Source organism: Tinamus guttatus, unplaced genomic scaffold (genome assembly GCF_059628265.1).
Source record: "Tinamus guttatus ecotype Peru unplaced genomic scaffold, ASM5962826v1 Tinamus_guttatus_pri_ptg000327l, whole genome shotgun sequence".
NCBI classification, from domain to species: domain Eukaryota; kingdom Metazoa; phylum Chordata; class Aves; order Tinamiformes; family Tinamidae; genus Tinamus; species Tinamus guttatus.
In genome coordinates this window covers 6,008,949-6,022,975 of record NW_028288861.1, presented here as the reverse complement: position 1 = coordinate 6,022,975, position 14,027 = coordinate 6,008,949, and the positions used below count along the sequence as shown (strand labels likewise).

The 14,027-nt window shown below is 45.1% G+C and overlaps 2 protein-coding genes across 2 annotated transcripts; both read left to right on the top strand.

Moving 5' to 3' along the window:
- Positions 1-1,298: 1,298 nt before the first annotated feature.
- On the top strand, positions 1,299-6,480 carry EAPP (E2F associated phosphoprotein). The gene is made up of 6 exons (XM_088529204.1): positions 1,299-1,375; positions 1,574-1,755; positions 2,873-2,971; positions 3,308-3,431; positions 4,312-4,428; positions 5,902-6,480. Exons 1-6 carry the CDS (start codon positions 1,302-1,304, stop codon positions 6,164-6,166), a joined length of 861 nt encoding a protein of 286 aa, XP_088385330.1. The 5' UTR covers positions 1,299-1,301; the 3' UTR covers positions 6,167-6,480.
- A 3,680-nt stretch (positions 6,481-10,160) lies between these two features.
- SPTSSA (serine palmitoyltransferase small subunit A) lies at positions 10,161-13,288 on the top strand. The gene is made up of 2 exons (XM_088529203.1): positions 10,161-10,271; positions 12,574-13,288. The coding sequence occupies exons 1-2, from the start codon at positions 10,169-10,171 to the stop codon at positions 12,675-12,677; spliced, it is 207 nt and encodes a 68-aa protein (XP_088385329.1). The 5' UTR covers positions 10,161-10,168; the 3' UTR covers positions 12,678-13,288.
- The last annotated feature ends 739 nt before the right edge of the window (positions 13,289-14,027 follow it).

Sequence of the window (14,027 nt, the reverse complement as noted above, 5' to 3'; positions counted from 1 at the left end):
TAATTACTCGCCCAGTAACTTCTCACTTTCATTCTCAGGTTTAGCCATTTGCCTATGTGGCGGTCCATGACTTTCCTATCCCGTGTACTTAAATTGTTGTTAGGCCAAAGGCTTGGCTGCCTTTGCAATTTCTTTGGCAGAAATGCTTTTAAGAGAGCTTCTTCATTGCTTTCCAGAAGGCACAGTGGAGTAGCAGAAAGTGTGTGAAACACCAAGGAGAGGTAATATTGCCCTTTCTTTGATTAGAAAGAAGAAGCTGTACTTGAAACAGGAGAAGCTGAAGGTATAGCCCAAAAAAGAATGCCTGAGAAAGATCTCATGCTGCTAACTGAACTTAAAACTTGGAGCTATGATTTTTTTTTTTTTAACGTAGTTGAATCCTTTGTCCTTTGTATGTTGCTTTTGTCTCACTTGAACCACGAACCTTTTCCAAGAGCTGCTGTTCTGTTGTGCAATTTTTGGAATATCATAAACTTAGGCTTTACTTGCTGAATTGTTCTTCACGGTGGGACTGCTGTTTTATAGGGCTTTAATAGAGCAGCAGCTATTTGGACGGATTGGGCTTTTATGTTTGGAGATGCAGACCAGAATAACTTGGTCTGTGCTTACAAACTGTCCTGTACTGCCTCACGGTGCAGTATATGTCTCCGGTAGCACTGCACATCTAAATGTTCCTAGGGTAGCAAGTTTCGGGCCGAGCTGCGTCGTGCGGTCAGTGTGCATCAGACACGGAGGCGCACGGCGCACACCTGCGTGCCCAGCTGGAGTAGCTCCCAAGGAACTCGTCTATGTATAGCAAGGGCTGATGACCGCACTGTGGATTCCCTCAGCACGGTCCTGCTGGGGGTGAGGCTTTCTAGGGCTAGCTCTTACGCTGCTGACGTGCTGCTCCTCTCACACGTGGCCAACCGGAGTAGCTCCCAAGGAACTCATCTATATATAGCAAGGGGTGCTGCCCACACTGTATATACCCTTACCACACTTGTAAATATTTTAAGTAGGCTGTGTGGGAACAGTTTTTAGCGTAGTGCTCATTGTTCGCTGTTACTAGCTCATTAAATTTTTTTCAAGTCTCTTGGTATTGGGTGTCTCTCTTCAGCCCTTCCCTAGGAAAGGGTGATGGGAAAGGGGACGAGCGGCCCCCTCCGCAGGCCCCACCAGGGACCGTCATGGCGGCGGGCGCCGCTCGCGCTCGTGGTGAGCGCGGCTGGGCGTGGCGCTGCCGTAGCCCGCCGGAAGTGCGTGTGCGTGGGGCGAAGAGGCTTCCGCGCAGCCGCGGCGCAGGCGGTGGCGGCGCCGCCATGAACCGCCTGCGGGAGGAGGAGGATCCTTATGTGGTGGAGGAGCCGAGCGACGAGGAGCGCGCCCTGAGCAGGTGCCGTGCGGAGCAGGGGCTGTGGGCCCGGCGGGCGCCTCCCCTGCCGCCTGCGTGCTTCCCGGGGGGCGGCGCGCGGCCCATAAACGCGCTGGGCAAACGCTTCCCGCGCAGCCCTCGGGTGCGCTTTTGTGGAGCGGATCGGTCGCCGTTGTAAGTCAGTGACGGTAAGGAGGTGTGTGACGCTTGCCTGTACAGCTCGGAGGACGAAGTGGACGTGCTCCTGCACGGCACCCCCGACCAGAAGCGGAAGCTGCTCCGCGAGTGCCTCACGGGAGAAAGCGAGTCTTCCAGCGAGGATGAGTTCCAGAAGGAGATGGAGGCGGAGCTCAGCACCACCATGAGGACTATGGAAGGCAAATGGAAGGAGTTAGAAACGGGTAAGTGCGCTCTGACATCTGCCTGCCTGCGAGATGGTGAGTGAAGTGGTGCCCGCTTGAGTTAATGTGTTATTCTGTGCATGGGAATGGCAGTTAAGCGCTGTCTAAAATCATAAAATCATGAAAAGCCTGTTCACTTGTGCACAAGTGAGCACTGGGTACTAGTTAAGGGAATGCCTTTATTCTTGGCCTTACTGAGCTCCTGATTTTCTCTCTTTGTGACAGATTTTTCTGTGGTTTCTCTTTGTTGGATCAATAAGTTTTCTCCAGTGTCTATAATGCTTGTTTTTATCATCCACATACATAATTGCAAGTCTAAGCAGGTTGAGGTCTCTTGTACTTTCTCTGTCCAGTGGTTACTTATGCTGTCAGGATTTGGAGCCCTTTCTTGAAGACAGGAAGAGCATACTGTGGAATTCCAAAATCATTTGGGGAGAAAAATAGGGAAGATTTTAATCTTTCTCCCTCACCTGCAGATAGTTACAAGCTTTATCAAACAGTGCAGTGGCACTGTATGTTTTACTGTGGTGGATTTTGAGAGTAGTAGCTTGCTTGCTTTGGCATTCAAAGAGCTTTTTTTTCACCCATTATAAAGTAGCAAATTGTCCAGATTTCTTGAGAATCAGGAAATTATGGGTTTAGTAGAACAGTTTTGATTTCAGTATAGGATTTTTATTCTGCATTAAGCAGAATAGTTTGAATGCAATTAAGAAGATGTAGCCACCTTTAGACCATTAAATGCATCCACAATGAAATATATTTTTGGTGCAAACTGACAGTGTCTGATGTGTTTGGCAATTGGCCTAGTGCATTTTTGGAATTTTGTGGTCCTGAAATGCTTTTTTTTTGTGCAAATTTTGTTTTTATCAAAGTTTGTGAGACAGCATGGGAGGGAGTAAGCTGCTTTGTTTTGAGAGAGCACCTGTAAATGAAGTAACATGTGCAGTGTGGATGATCAGGGCTAGGGGATAAGTTGTAGACCTGTTACTTAACAAACCCATATAAAGCAGAACACTCTTGAGTAAAGTGACTTGGAAATGGCGGCTGGTTCTGGACCATACGTACTGCTATCCCTGTGTGGGATGTTTTTACTACTTTTCTCTAATTTTACGCACAGGTACCTCTTCAAGTACTGGACAGTCTGACCTTGCCACTACTTCAAAATACTACGATGATGTTTACTTTGATTCTGATTCAGAGGATGAAGATAAAACAGGTAAATGCTTGAGGAGAGAGGAAGACATGTTGACAGGAGCACCATCTCAGACCCTGTAGAATCCATTGGGGGACTGGGGACAGTTCATGAGGAACATCTTTACGGGGAATTTCCAGGCTCTGTCATCTCAACATCACTACTGCAGCTTTATAGTATGTTATTCCAATGTATTAATTCTTTGGGTTGTTGCTTCTGAGGAGTGGTGAGCTAGACCTTTATGTTTTAGTTCAGATTTATTGCATGATCAGAAAAGGAAGACTAGTTAGGTAAGTAGAGAATAATGGTATGTGTGATGGGTGCTGATGTTGCTGACCTGAGCTTGCATAAATCTTGCAGTGACACAGGATGCCCGGAAAAGAAGGAAACATCAGCAGCGCCGATTTCTTTCCAATGATGAACTGCTGTATGACCCAGAGGAAGACAGTCGAGACCAAGAGTGGGTAGACTCCCAAAGGAGAGGGTAAGGAACTACGAATATTTGAACTGCAAGATGCACATCATAAACGGGGGGAAAAAAAGAGAATATGCTGAATGTAAAGAAAAAGCTTCTTGTAGAGCCTGTATGGTAAAAATAGCTTTGATTTGGAATTTGGAATCTGCAACATAGGAAATTTTAATGACTGAAAAAATGGTTTATGTATGTAATGTACATAATGAATCTGTCTTTCAAAATGACACAATTCCAAAATTTTCAATTTCTTGAAATTGAAATTTCCTAATAAGCCATTTTTATTTTAGTTCTCATCAAAATAGCTGTGCTATGTATGAAAAGTTTAAAGATTTGCTAACTCCATTTTTAATACCATATGATAATGTCATTGCTATGTTAATACCGACTTCTGCTAAATACTGCATTTCTAGCTGGAAAGTTGTATTTCCTAGAATTTAGACCCAAAGCATTCAGATCAACCAGGAACAGCACAAAGCAACTTTACTTGAGGTCTTTTTGAGAGGTTGAGGAGAAAATTAACATTCTTAGGGTGTTGCAGATGAAGTAAAATTCTCCACATAAATCTGTGGAAGAGAGCAAAATATATTTATCAGCTACTGAGATTGCACTTGAAAAGTCTTTCTTCTCAAAACAGGATTATTAAGCCTAAATCCACACTTCAGATGTGTATGTCCTACCAAGTGAGAATCCTGTGTACAAAGTAAATGGAAAAATTATGGTGTTTTTTGATCACGTGCTCTGGATTAGTAAAAAAGTTGACTAGCAGCAGTCAAACACTTGTTGATGTATTTTAATATAAATAGGATTTGGCAGTTGAGTTGATAGGCCGAACAGCAACAGCAGATAGTTACCCTTGTTGCCTCTTTTGCCTCCCTCCTCCAAATGGTAGGTACCGGAATCAGAGACGAGTGCAGCAACAGCAGCAAAAGCCTCGAGCGGTTCCAAATAGCGATGCGGTCCTGAATTGCCCTGCTTGCATGACAACGTTGTGCCTGGACTGTCAAAGGTAACTAGGGAGCAATAAGGAGGCTTTTTGTAACAGCTTTTTTCTTTTTTTCTTTCCTTTTCAGTCTGTTGTGTTTTTAGTGTATCCAGTGATTTGCTCAACTCTCTAGGGAGATAGAGCTAGTCAAAAAGGAGGCAGGTGTATGTGAATCAGATTTAGGCTTGCATAGTAGTTTGGAAGATTAATGATCAGTTTAACCTGCAACATGGAGATGAGTCGAAGAGCAGGACAGAACTTCAGGCTAGTAGGGAAGGTGAAACATAAAAGAGCCCTTTCGTGTAGACTACCTGGGAAGTTCAGGCTCAATTTGTTTCTGGAAAAATACATTGGCTTGGTTTATTTAATAAAGAATTTAAGATATAAAAAGTGTTCAGGTGCATGAAGTTATTCCAGGATAACTGGTATTTTTGTGTAAAGGTGCCTTGTTTAGATGAGTTAGGCAAAAGCAAAACAGTGTGTTCTTTTTTGAATGTAAGCAAATGTGGTTTGGAGTATAGCTGTGTTACTGAGTTTCTGGAATGAATTTAGGTGTGAATTCACAGCTGTCAAGTATCTGCTGCAGGTGTGCTCCTAACTTGCGTGAGATAGAGGACTTGTGATTAAAAAAAAAGAAAAGGAGAAAGAAGCCCTGTGAAATGAGGAATAACCTACCTCTCGGTTACTGAGTACTTCTGGTAATTCAAGATAAAATTCCAGAGTAACCTAAACTTATCTAAATGCTGGGTCCTATTTCCTCCTCCTTCCCTTTTGCTTCTGTGATACTCCCATAATTAATTGTTTTTTGGGGAGCTTAGTAAGTTGAAAAGGCTCCCCAGTGCTACAGAAGCCGCAGGGCCAGCAAAAGTCAAGATAGGACTGGCTAGGATGGCCCCCTGTTATCTTGGTTGAATCTGTTGCAAAAAGGCAGTCTGAGGGAAATTATTTTATTATTGCATACCCTACCTGCTTTTTACAGCTGTTACAACGATGGCAGCTGAAAATACATTTTAAATTCTACTATAGACATGTGTTTGTTTTTTTTTCTTATTTAGTGTTATGTGTCAATGATTGTTGTTTCTAAATAAGAAATTTCCAGCATACAGGAAGTTTTGACATGTAAATACTGCTGTTTGCAAGGTTTGCACTCACAGCTTCATGATCTTTTGCCTATCAGCAGCAATAAATAGCCATATGTAATGCTGTAATGGTAATGTCATTGTGCTCCAGGGATGCTTGCTTCAGTAAGAACCAATGTATTTTTAAGTATCTTACCTTAGAAAAAAAGACTGATAGCAACAGTTCTCTTTTTTTACTTCATAGTGCTTTTTTTTTTGTGTGTGTGTGTGTGTGTGAGACTTTTTATTTGTTTGGCCTGCAGCCCTTTGGCATAGTACTTTCTATCTTTAATCCCATTTCCAGTGATGATTATGAAGCAACTTCTTGGAAGCAGTTTTTATCTGTGGTATGACTTGCATTTTCTTCCCTTCTTCCTAGGCACGAATCCTACAAAACACAATATAGAGCCATGTTTGTCATGAACTGCTCTGTGAACAAAGAGGAGATTCTGAAATACAGAAAGAAGGTAAATAAAAGAAACAAGAAAATGAAGCACAGCAAAGAGACTACCTCTATGCAGACCAATCAAGAGGAGGAGGAAATATATCATCCAGTAATGTGTACTGAATGTGCAACTGAAGTGGCAGTGATGGATAAAGATGAAGTTTTTCACTTCTTCAACGTTCTAGCCAGTCACTGTTAATGTGCAAAACCACTGAGGACAAAACCCTGTGCAATTTAAGACTTTGTGAAGTCTCAGAAATTCAGACCTGTGACCCTTTATATCTACTGCCCTTTAAAATACATCTTTCCATCAGAGAACTTTGTTGTAAAGCTTTTGCAACATTTTATGAAAGGAATCCAGTTAACTGTTTCAACTGGGGAGAAGAGTTCCTTCAAACCATTGGTGGCTGTGTCATTGAAGATGGAAATTTTTGTAAATAGAACATAGTATCTGTATATTATGATTGTTGCTGTGTATATACTATACATTATCTCCATATGTATTGGAACAGCTGCTTCGAATAAATAGTGTATAAACTGGTTCTTCATATCTGCATTGGTCATTTGTACAGTGCTGATAAACTTAGCTAGCAGTTCTCAGGCAGGATGTTTGGCGTCTTTCAGGTTGATATTCTTGACTGTTTGCATGAAGGTAGGTCTGCTAATGGAGAAATCGTTTGGATTTTTGGCCCATTAAGATGTCAAAAGGGGACATTTTTATTTATGCAAATTGGAAGATTGGGTTATATCTAATTTGCTTCTGATGTGAATCATTTAAATCAACATACTGACATTTAATAATACGATCCATAATTAAGTTGGTAGTATAAATGGGAAATTACATAAAATATCTGCTTTTTTTTGTTAATTGGTATTGTGATACACATTTTAAGAAATTCGTGGTCAGTTATATGGCTATAGAGCTAGTTTGGGGTTTTTTTGTTGTTTGCTTAATAAATTTGCTGCTTCTTTATGGAAGCATGAATACCTTCAATTCTCTGATATTCAGACTTCTTGTCTAGTCAATCTATGAAGACACTGTAATGTTAATATCATATTCTTCCTTCTGTTCTTCAAGGCAGGCTCCAAAGAAGTGAACTCTTGTTTTTGATTAATAAGTAACATCTTTGTAGCCAGGTACAGCACTTCATTTTGTACAAGAGTCTGTTGGGAAAAAGATTCTCATCTTTTTGTTTTTTTTCTTTCAACAGTACCATAAATAATTTGGTATATGTGCTTTGAGGAGTTGTCAGAAATGTTTGATCTTAAGAAATCTAAGGAAGATACCCTTGTATGTGCCTTAGATTATAATAAAATCCTCTGACTCTTTGATTATCTTTTGTTGTCCCTGGTGCTGTCTTACTGGTCCGTAAGCACTGGTTTCATAGTGTTGCATGCCAAAGAAAGAGGGGAAAAAAGATACATATTTTGTCATGACAGCAAAGGAGAGTTAGGCACCCATAGAGCCGACAGTATTGACTTCATAGGATCATCCAGTTTTTACAGTAGATGTGCCTGGGATTAATGTGAAAGAAGCTGTGATTTAAAAAAAAAAAAAATCCCAATGTTAACTTTTCCTATGCCAGTAGAGAGTAAAAAGTGAAAAACTGCCTGGAGAATGAAAGCCTGGGTAGAGGTTCAGCAGCGTGTAAGAAGCTGAAAGAAGACACGATGTGAGAAAATGGTTGATACAGCTGCTTTAAAGCAGTGTCACTGCCTGAACTCTGCTGAGGCCAGAACCCCAGAGGAGGGATGTGCTAGCAGGAAGTTCCCTTTCCCAGGCAAACCATGATGCCATTGGATGCAGTGGGTACATTCCCCCTCACCGAAGCAGTTATCATCAGTGGATAACTGCTTCGGAAATGCAGAGCGTGGGCAAAATTTTGCCTCGTCTGTCACAATTTCAGAGCTTCCCAAACATCCCGTGGCTTGGTCCTAATGCTGTAGAGTGATACTTGTGTACTTAGTAACTTATGTAGACCAGCTAATGGTTTTTATTGATGTGGAGTTGCATTTTTTTTTTTTTTAGGCAAAATTAGTATTTCAGATTTAGAGAAAGAATTTAGTACAAATCCCGCTACTTGCTCTTTTCAAACTCTAAGAAAATGACTACTAATGATGGGGGAAATGTGAACTACCAAAGTTTGTGGATTATAGGAGTAGAAAGGAGTACAAGTATTCTTGTAAAATTTTGGTAAAATGCAGGCTGTACTTCCCAGTTAGAAAAACAAAATTCTAATTAATGTTTGGCAGCTGAGGAAGTCCACTTTTAGTAAGTAGCAACATTGATTTTTTTTTTTTTAAATATTTTTGTTATATCATTCCAGAAGTTTAGCTGTGCAAGGCTGAGGACAGTGGGAGCTTGGAGAAGAGTAAATGTTGTAATTGGCTTATACAGCACCCAGAGCAGGCCTGGCTCCTCTCTTGAGGGGGCGATCCCCAAGCTTCGCAGCCTGAAGTTACCCGCGTGCTGCAGGGCCGGCTGCCGCGTTGACTTCGTGTCCCAGGTGCAGCGCGGAGCTGTCGCGCCTCTTGCCATTGCCCTTCCTCTTGTGTATCTTCTTACTGCTGCTGCTTGGTTGCTTTATCATTTCGGAGGTGCAGGTGGTTCTCTTGGGAAAGGGAGCGGTAAGGGAGATTGGGACTCATTTGCCCCATGCTCATGCTGCTCTTGCAACTCTGGATGGGAGTAATGCTTTAATTTGCTTAATCCCCTGCTTGTACGTGTTTACGTGAAAAGAAGTTTTCATAATTACTGCCACTTTTACAGGCAGCAGCACCAACCCAAGACTCCGCCAGCAGCAACTGCAACAAGAGACAGCCCTCTTGCATGGGGACAAGGGCTCCTGCAGCCGGTTGTGCGGAGGCACTAGCTGTGTGAATGCTTGCATTGCTCTCTTGTGCTGAAATAAATCTGCATACATCAAGTGTACTAAATGTATTTTGTTTAGAATAAATCCCTCTTCAGATTTTGCCACATAAGCCAGTACAGTATTCAGCTGTCTTGGCCAACAGATCTTCTTTCTCAGTTACCTCCCAGAACCACAGCTGTATCCTGCAGCTGTGTAAATAATCAGTACACACATTTTCCACACACTAGGATCCTGAGTGAAGCTGGTTGCGTGGCTGCAAGACCAGAACCACGCGGCTCGTGTAGCCGAGGGTAGTGGGTTGCCAGCGCAGTCCGTTCTGCGGTGCGCGTGGGCCCCGGCTCCTCAGCCTCACTGAGACCCGCTCCAGACGCGAGGAGCAGGACGCGCTCTCTGGCCACCCAAAACGCAAGGGCCCGGCTGGGGGCCTGACCCGCGCTCAGCTTGGCCACGGCGCCTCCTGGCCCTACACCCAGGACTTGCTAAGCGTGTCGCCCAGGCCCATCCTTCGGCTTCCTCCCTGTCTAAGGTCAGTTATCAGTTCATCGGGGGGTTTCTGACACCCCTGGGCCCCATGGCACAGGTGTGCAGTTGGCCATAGCTTTGCAGCTAAGTTGGCTGCTTTGTTTTAGCCACTCCTATGGGGTTAATCCAGTGAACCAAAGCTGACAAAGGTGGTCGAGGTCTCATTTATGGAAGCGGTATTTTTTGGGGGGGCTTTACCCCCAACAAGCAGAGACATCGATGGCCTTGGCAGAGCTTTCTCAACACGCTCTCCATGGACTCTCCTGAGCGTGCAGCCGGCTGCTCTTCCACCGCTCCCGATGCAGCCGCACAGATGCCCGGGACAGGAGGAAGGAGCCTGCGGCAGTGCTGGGGACGCCATCCGCTCGGCCCCGCGGGTACCCCGGCCCGCGGCTCGCACGGGAGCACCGCGGGGCTTCCCCGCTGCCGGCTCGGAGGCCTCGGGGGGCGACCGCCGCCTCCGCCGTGCCGCGAGCTCCTCGCGTGCACACGAAGGTCTCTGCGCGATGGGGACGTGCCGCAGCCGCTGGGCTGCCGCCGTGCTCGAGCGCTGCCGGCATCTTTTGACTCGTGCTGGAGATTTTATTTTTCCTGAGCGAAGGGGCGAGCGGGAGCTTTGGGGTTAATTTTATTTAATTAATGAATTAGGAGGAGGAGCGGGAGCCGCGCGGGGCGGCCCCGGGGCAGCCCCGGGCCAGGCGGGGCCGGCGGTGGCGGCGGGGGGCGGTGCCGCCCGTGGCCGCCGCCCGCCGCTCGGCCTGGGCGCGCGCAGTCGGCGCGGGGCCGCTCGCAGGCAGGCGGCTGCCATGGCGCTGGGCTCGGCCTGGAAGCAGCTCTCGTGGCTCTACTACCAGTACCTGCTCGTGACGGCGCTCTACATGCTGGAGCCCTGGGAGCGGACGCTCTTCAGTATCCTGGCGGCCGCGGCGGGCGGGAGGGCGCGCGGGGCCCGGGCCTGGCGGGGGGCAGCGCGGGGCGCCGCGCGGAGCCTCCCTGCGCCCGGCCCCGCTTCCGCGTGGCTCCCGCTGCGGCGGCGCCCGCCGCTTCCCTTCCCTTCCCTTCCCCGCCGCTCCCTCCCGGCGCCGAGGCCCGCGCCGGGGTCCGGGCAGCCCTTGGGCGGCCTCGCGAGCGCGTCCCTCAGCGCGGAGCCGCCTCCTGCGCTGGCGCGGAGCCCCCGTCACGCGCGGGCAGCGGCGGGGCCGGGCAGGGGGAGCCCTTCCAGCGTGCCGGGTGCCCGGGTGGCCGCTCCTGCCCGCCTGTCCCTCCGCGCTGGCGCTCGTGGCACGCTCGCAGCGCTGGCGGGGCTTGGGCTGCAGCCTGCCGCCTGCCTTCCTGCTACCCGTGCGTGGCTTTTCCACGTGTTCTAACCTTGCAGCTTTTTTAGCCTGGGCCAAATATTTAAGTAAAGGTGCTTATTTTTATTACCTGTTGTTATAAAGCACTCTTATTGTAGTGAATTGCTGCTTAACACACAAATGTTGTGTCACTTGCCATCCCAGGCCAGTGAATGAAACTTATTTTGTTTTTTATTTGTTTTTCTCGCCTGGGTCCCTGGGCCGCTCCTGCCTTGGTGGGTGCTGTGCAGGCACAGCATGAACCCGGGCCCGTGTCCCCCGGTACCTGTGTGCCCAGTGTCACCAATGCTGAAAGGTGGCTCTGTGAGCTGACCTTCAGTTTAGTATCTCGCCTTGTGTAGTCTCCTCCTGGGACTAAAAATATGCCGGGAAGCTGGTATGCTCTAATGAGCATGACCAAGACCTCTGTAGCAGGGAGATCGGTCAAGCAGCCTCTCTTGTGCACATGCTGGGGGAACTTGGTTTCTCCGGGTTGCCGAGCACGTGCAGCTCCTCCGATTTCACCCCTGGAAACTGAGTACTGTTAGCCAGTGTTATCAGGCTCATTAATCTTAAATGCCCTTTATAGTGTTGTTTCTGCCCAAGTTGACTGAATCATTACATGTACTTGGGTGAAATCAAAAGTTATTGCTTGTTTTAGAATAATTCTTTTGAGTTTCTGAAACCTTAAGTTTTTAGTTGGGGTGATCCTTGAGTAATCCACTACCATTATTTCTATGGACAGAGCTTTGAAAATCCCAGAGCTGGACAAAGGTCTAGTTGTATGTATACATTACAAGCTATCATCTGACTTCTTTATTTAAGTTTTACAAGAGGTCTTTGTTCTCGGTTAAACTAATAAATAGTCATCTTAAAATTGGTTTGCAGATAGGTTCATGCAAGCTCTGTTTCGCAGTGTGACCCGCTGCACCGAAGGGCTGTTTATTTGCTCCTTCAAAGACGCAGCTGGGCTCCAGCCGTGCTCGGATGCTCTGCCATTGCCATGGCTAGGAATGTGCGTGGCAGCATTACTCAGGCTTCCCATTTCCCCGGGGATTTTGGTTTTGTAAGTGCTGTCAAGCAGCACATAAAGTGAACTTCTTGCCCGTGAGGAAAGGCGGGATCATGATACGGAGATGGAGACATGAACAAACAGTTTTGTGACTTAAAGCCTGCAGCTGGCACCTGGAAATGGGTTTCAGGTCTACTGACTTAATTGAACCAGCAGTGGCCTTTCCTCAGCAGATATGCAGTTGTGCTTCAGAAATTAAATTTCCCTAGATTATTCTGTTCCAAGAGTTTGAGGCTAGCATTTAATGACAGTTTTTTTTTTTTTTAAAAAGGAGTAGACTATCTAGAAGTAGAATTTTTCATGTAGCCATTCATCTATTTTTTTTTCTATTTTTCCTTTCAAAATATAAAATGTTCATTTTGCAGCAGCTGTTCTCTCTCTCTCTCACACTGTGTATGTGTATACACACACACATGCACATACATATATATATATTTATTTTTTGGTTGATGTGGCATTTGGAAGATTTGCTAATGCCCAAGAAGGTGCATGTAAAGCTTCCTGTCTTCTCTCTGCCAGGTTTCTCTTCCTCCTTCTACCTTGCCACTCAGGTCTGTGCTTTGTGTCTCTGACAAGGCAGGAGGTAACTAGCAGGACATTCTTCCATAATTCAGTTAATGCCTGCTGCTGGGGCTCTGGTTTTCATATTCCTGTAGGCTCTTCCTAGAGCTACAATAGTTGAGTGCAGTTGACCGCTTATGATTTAAAGTGCAATGTTATGAAATAAGTGACGTGAAGGTTTCAGTTCTTTGCTTCTGTGCTTCCAAAGCACTTTTAGATGCCCTTTTCCTTATTGGCCGTTCAGATTCCCTGCTGGTTTCCATTGTCGGAATGGCCCTGTACACGGGCTACGTGTTCATGCCTCAGCACATCATGGCAATACTGCACTACTTCGAAATTGTGCAGTGAGGAAGAAGGTGCTTTCGAGAAGGAATCATGATCAGAACGTCGTCCTGCGTGGAAGAATGAACCTCTTGGTTATAACAAGACTTCTACAATGTCAGAAAGAGAAAGATGCAATTATGGCTCTGAAGACTAAGACACCAGATATGTAGAGATGGGACATGACGTGTCCCCTATGTTGTGTTCGTTCCTTTTAATTTTACAAGATGCCCTTGTATAGTAGTTTTGTCTATTTTAACATTGTGATTGTACTTTGATATCAGTATTTTCTTAACTTTGTGACAGTTTCAATATTGCACTGTGAAAGCTTTTCTTAATTGTAATTTTGAGTAAATCTTAATTGCCTTCTATTTTTAATGGAAAAGTCATCTTATTAAATGGGGCTTAAAGCTTTTGCTATTGTACGGTATGTATTTGCCTGGGTATTTCTATTAATGCATTTTGTAAGAAAATACACCTAGATTCATATCAGGAACATAGATATATTCATTTAACATTATTTACAAAAATTAGTTTGTATGACTGAACTCAGGTGTACTGTTTGCTGTCCAGACTTTGTTCAACAGTGTATTTGTGCAGATCAGCTGAATTTGGAAGTAGCGATTATTTAAAGTTCCTCTATTCCGCCTGTTGGAGGAGGGTGGCAAAGAGTGGAGAGCCGAGGCAGACCGAGGGCTGCCTGACGGGTGTTTGGAGCAAGGCTGTAGTTGTGATGCTTAAGTCGCGGGGGAAAAAGGACATCTCTTGACTGCCGTGGGTGCGTGTAACCTTTGGGATAGCACTTCAGCACTGTTTTTCTAGCTACCAACTAAATCATACTTTTACATAAAACTTGATTATGTTCTAATGGGGTGGAGAGGAGGTTTCTGCTTCTTTTCACTCAACAGTGTAACTATGTCGAGGATTCAAAAGGTTCTTTTCTATTGCTGCTAGTGTTCCAAACCCGTTCTCCATACAAACAGCTGAAAGTTTTAAAGGGACTTGAGTTACAACTACAGCAATATGGAGCTGAGTACTTGGCTGAAGTCCTGTCTTTGCGTGGGTTTTTTTTTTTTTTGGTTTTGTTTTTTTTTATAGGGCTTTTCCAGATTTGTATTATGAAATGTAAGATGGGAACAACCTAATTTTCTTAAGTGGAGGACTTTTTTGTTTGTTTGTTTAAAAAAAATAAAAGTTTAAAAGCAGAGCTTTGGTGCACAACTTTCTTTGATAAGTTAATGTGTTTTTGAGATGCTACTCACTTTTCTCAGAATTTTGCCTTGGTGGGGATTGGTGTTTGACCAAAGAATTGTGATTTTTAATGCCCTAGGAGTAATAGGTGTTTTCGTCTCCTTTATGCAACTTCCACTGAAATCA

Coding starts and splice junctions, on each gene's coding strand:
- SPTSSA (XM_088529203.1), top strand. CDS start 10,169: ATGGCGCTGGGCTCGGCCTGGAAGCAGCTCTCGTGGCTCTACTACCAG. Junction 10,272..12,573: donor CTGGGAGCGGACGCTCTTCA/GTATCCTGGCGG, acceptor TTGGCCGTTCAG/ATTCCCTGCTGGTTTCCATT.
- EAPP (XM_088529204.1), top strand. CDS start 1,302: ATGAACCGCCTGCGGGAGGAGGAGGATCCTTATGTGGTGGAGGAGCCG. Junction 3,432..4,311: donor GTAGACTCCCAAAGGAGAGG/GTAAGGAACTAC, acceptor TCCAAATGGTAG/GTACCGGAATCAGAGACGAG. Junction 4,429..5,901: donor TTGTGCCTGGACTGTCAAAG/GTAACTAGGGAG, acceptor CCTTCTTCCTAG/GCACGAATCCTACAAAACAC.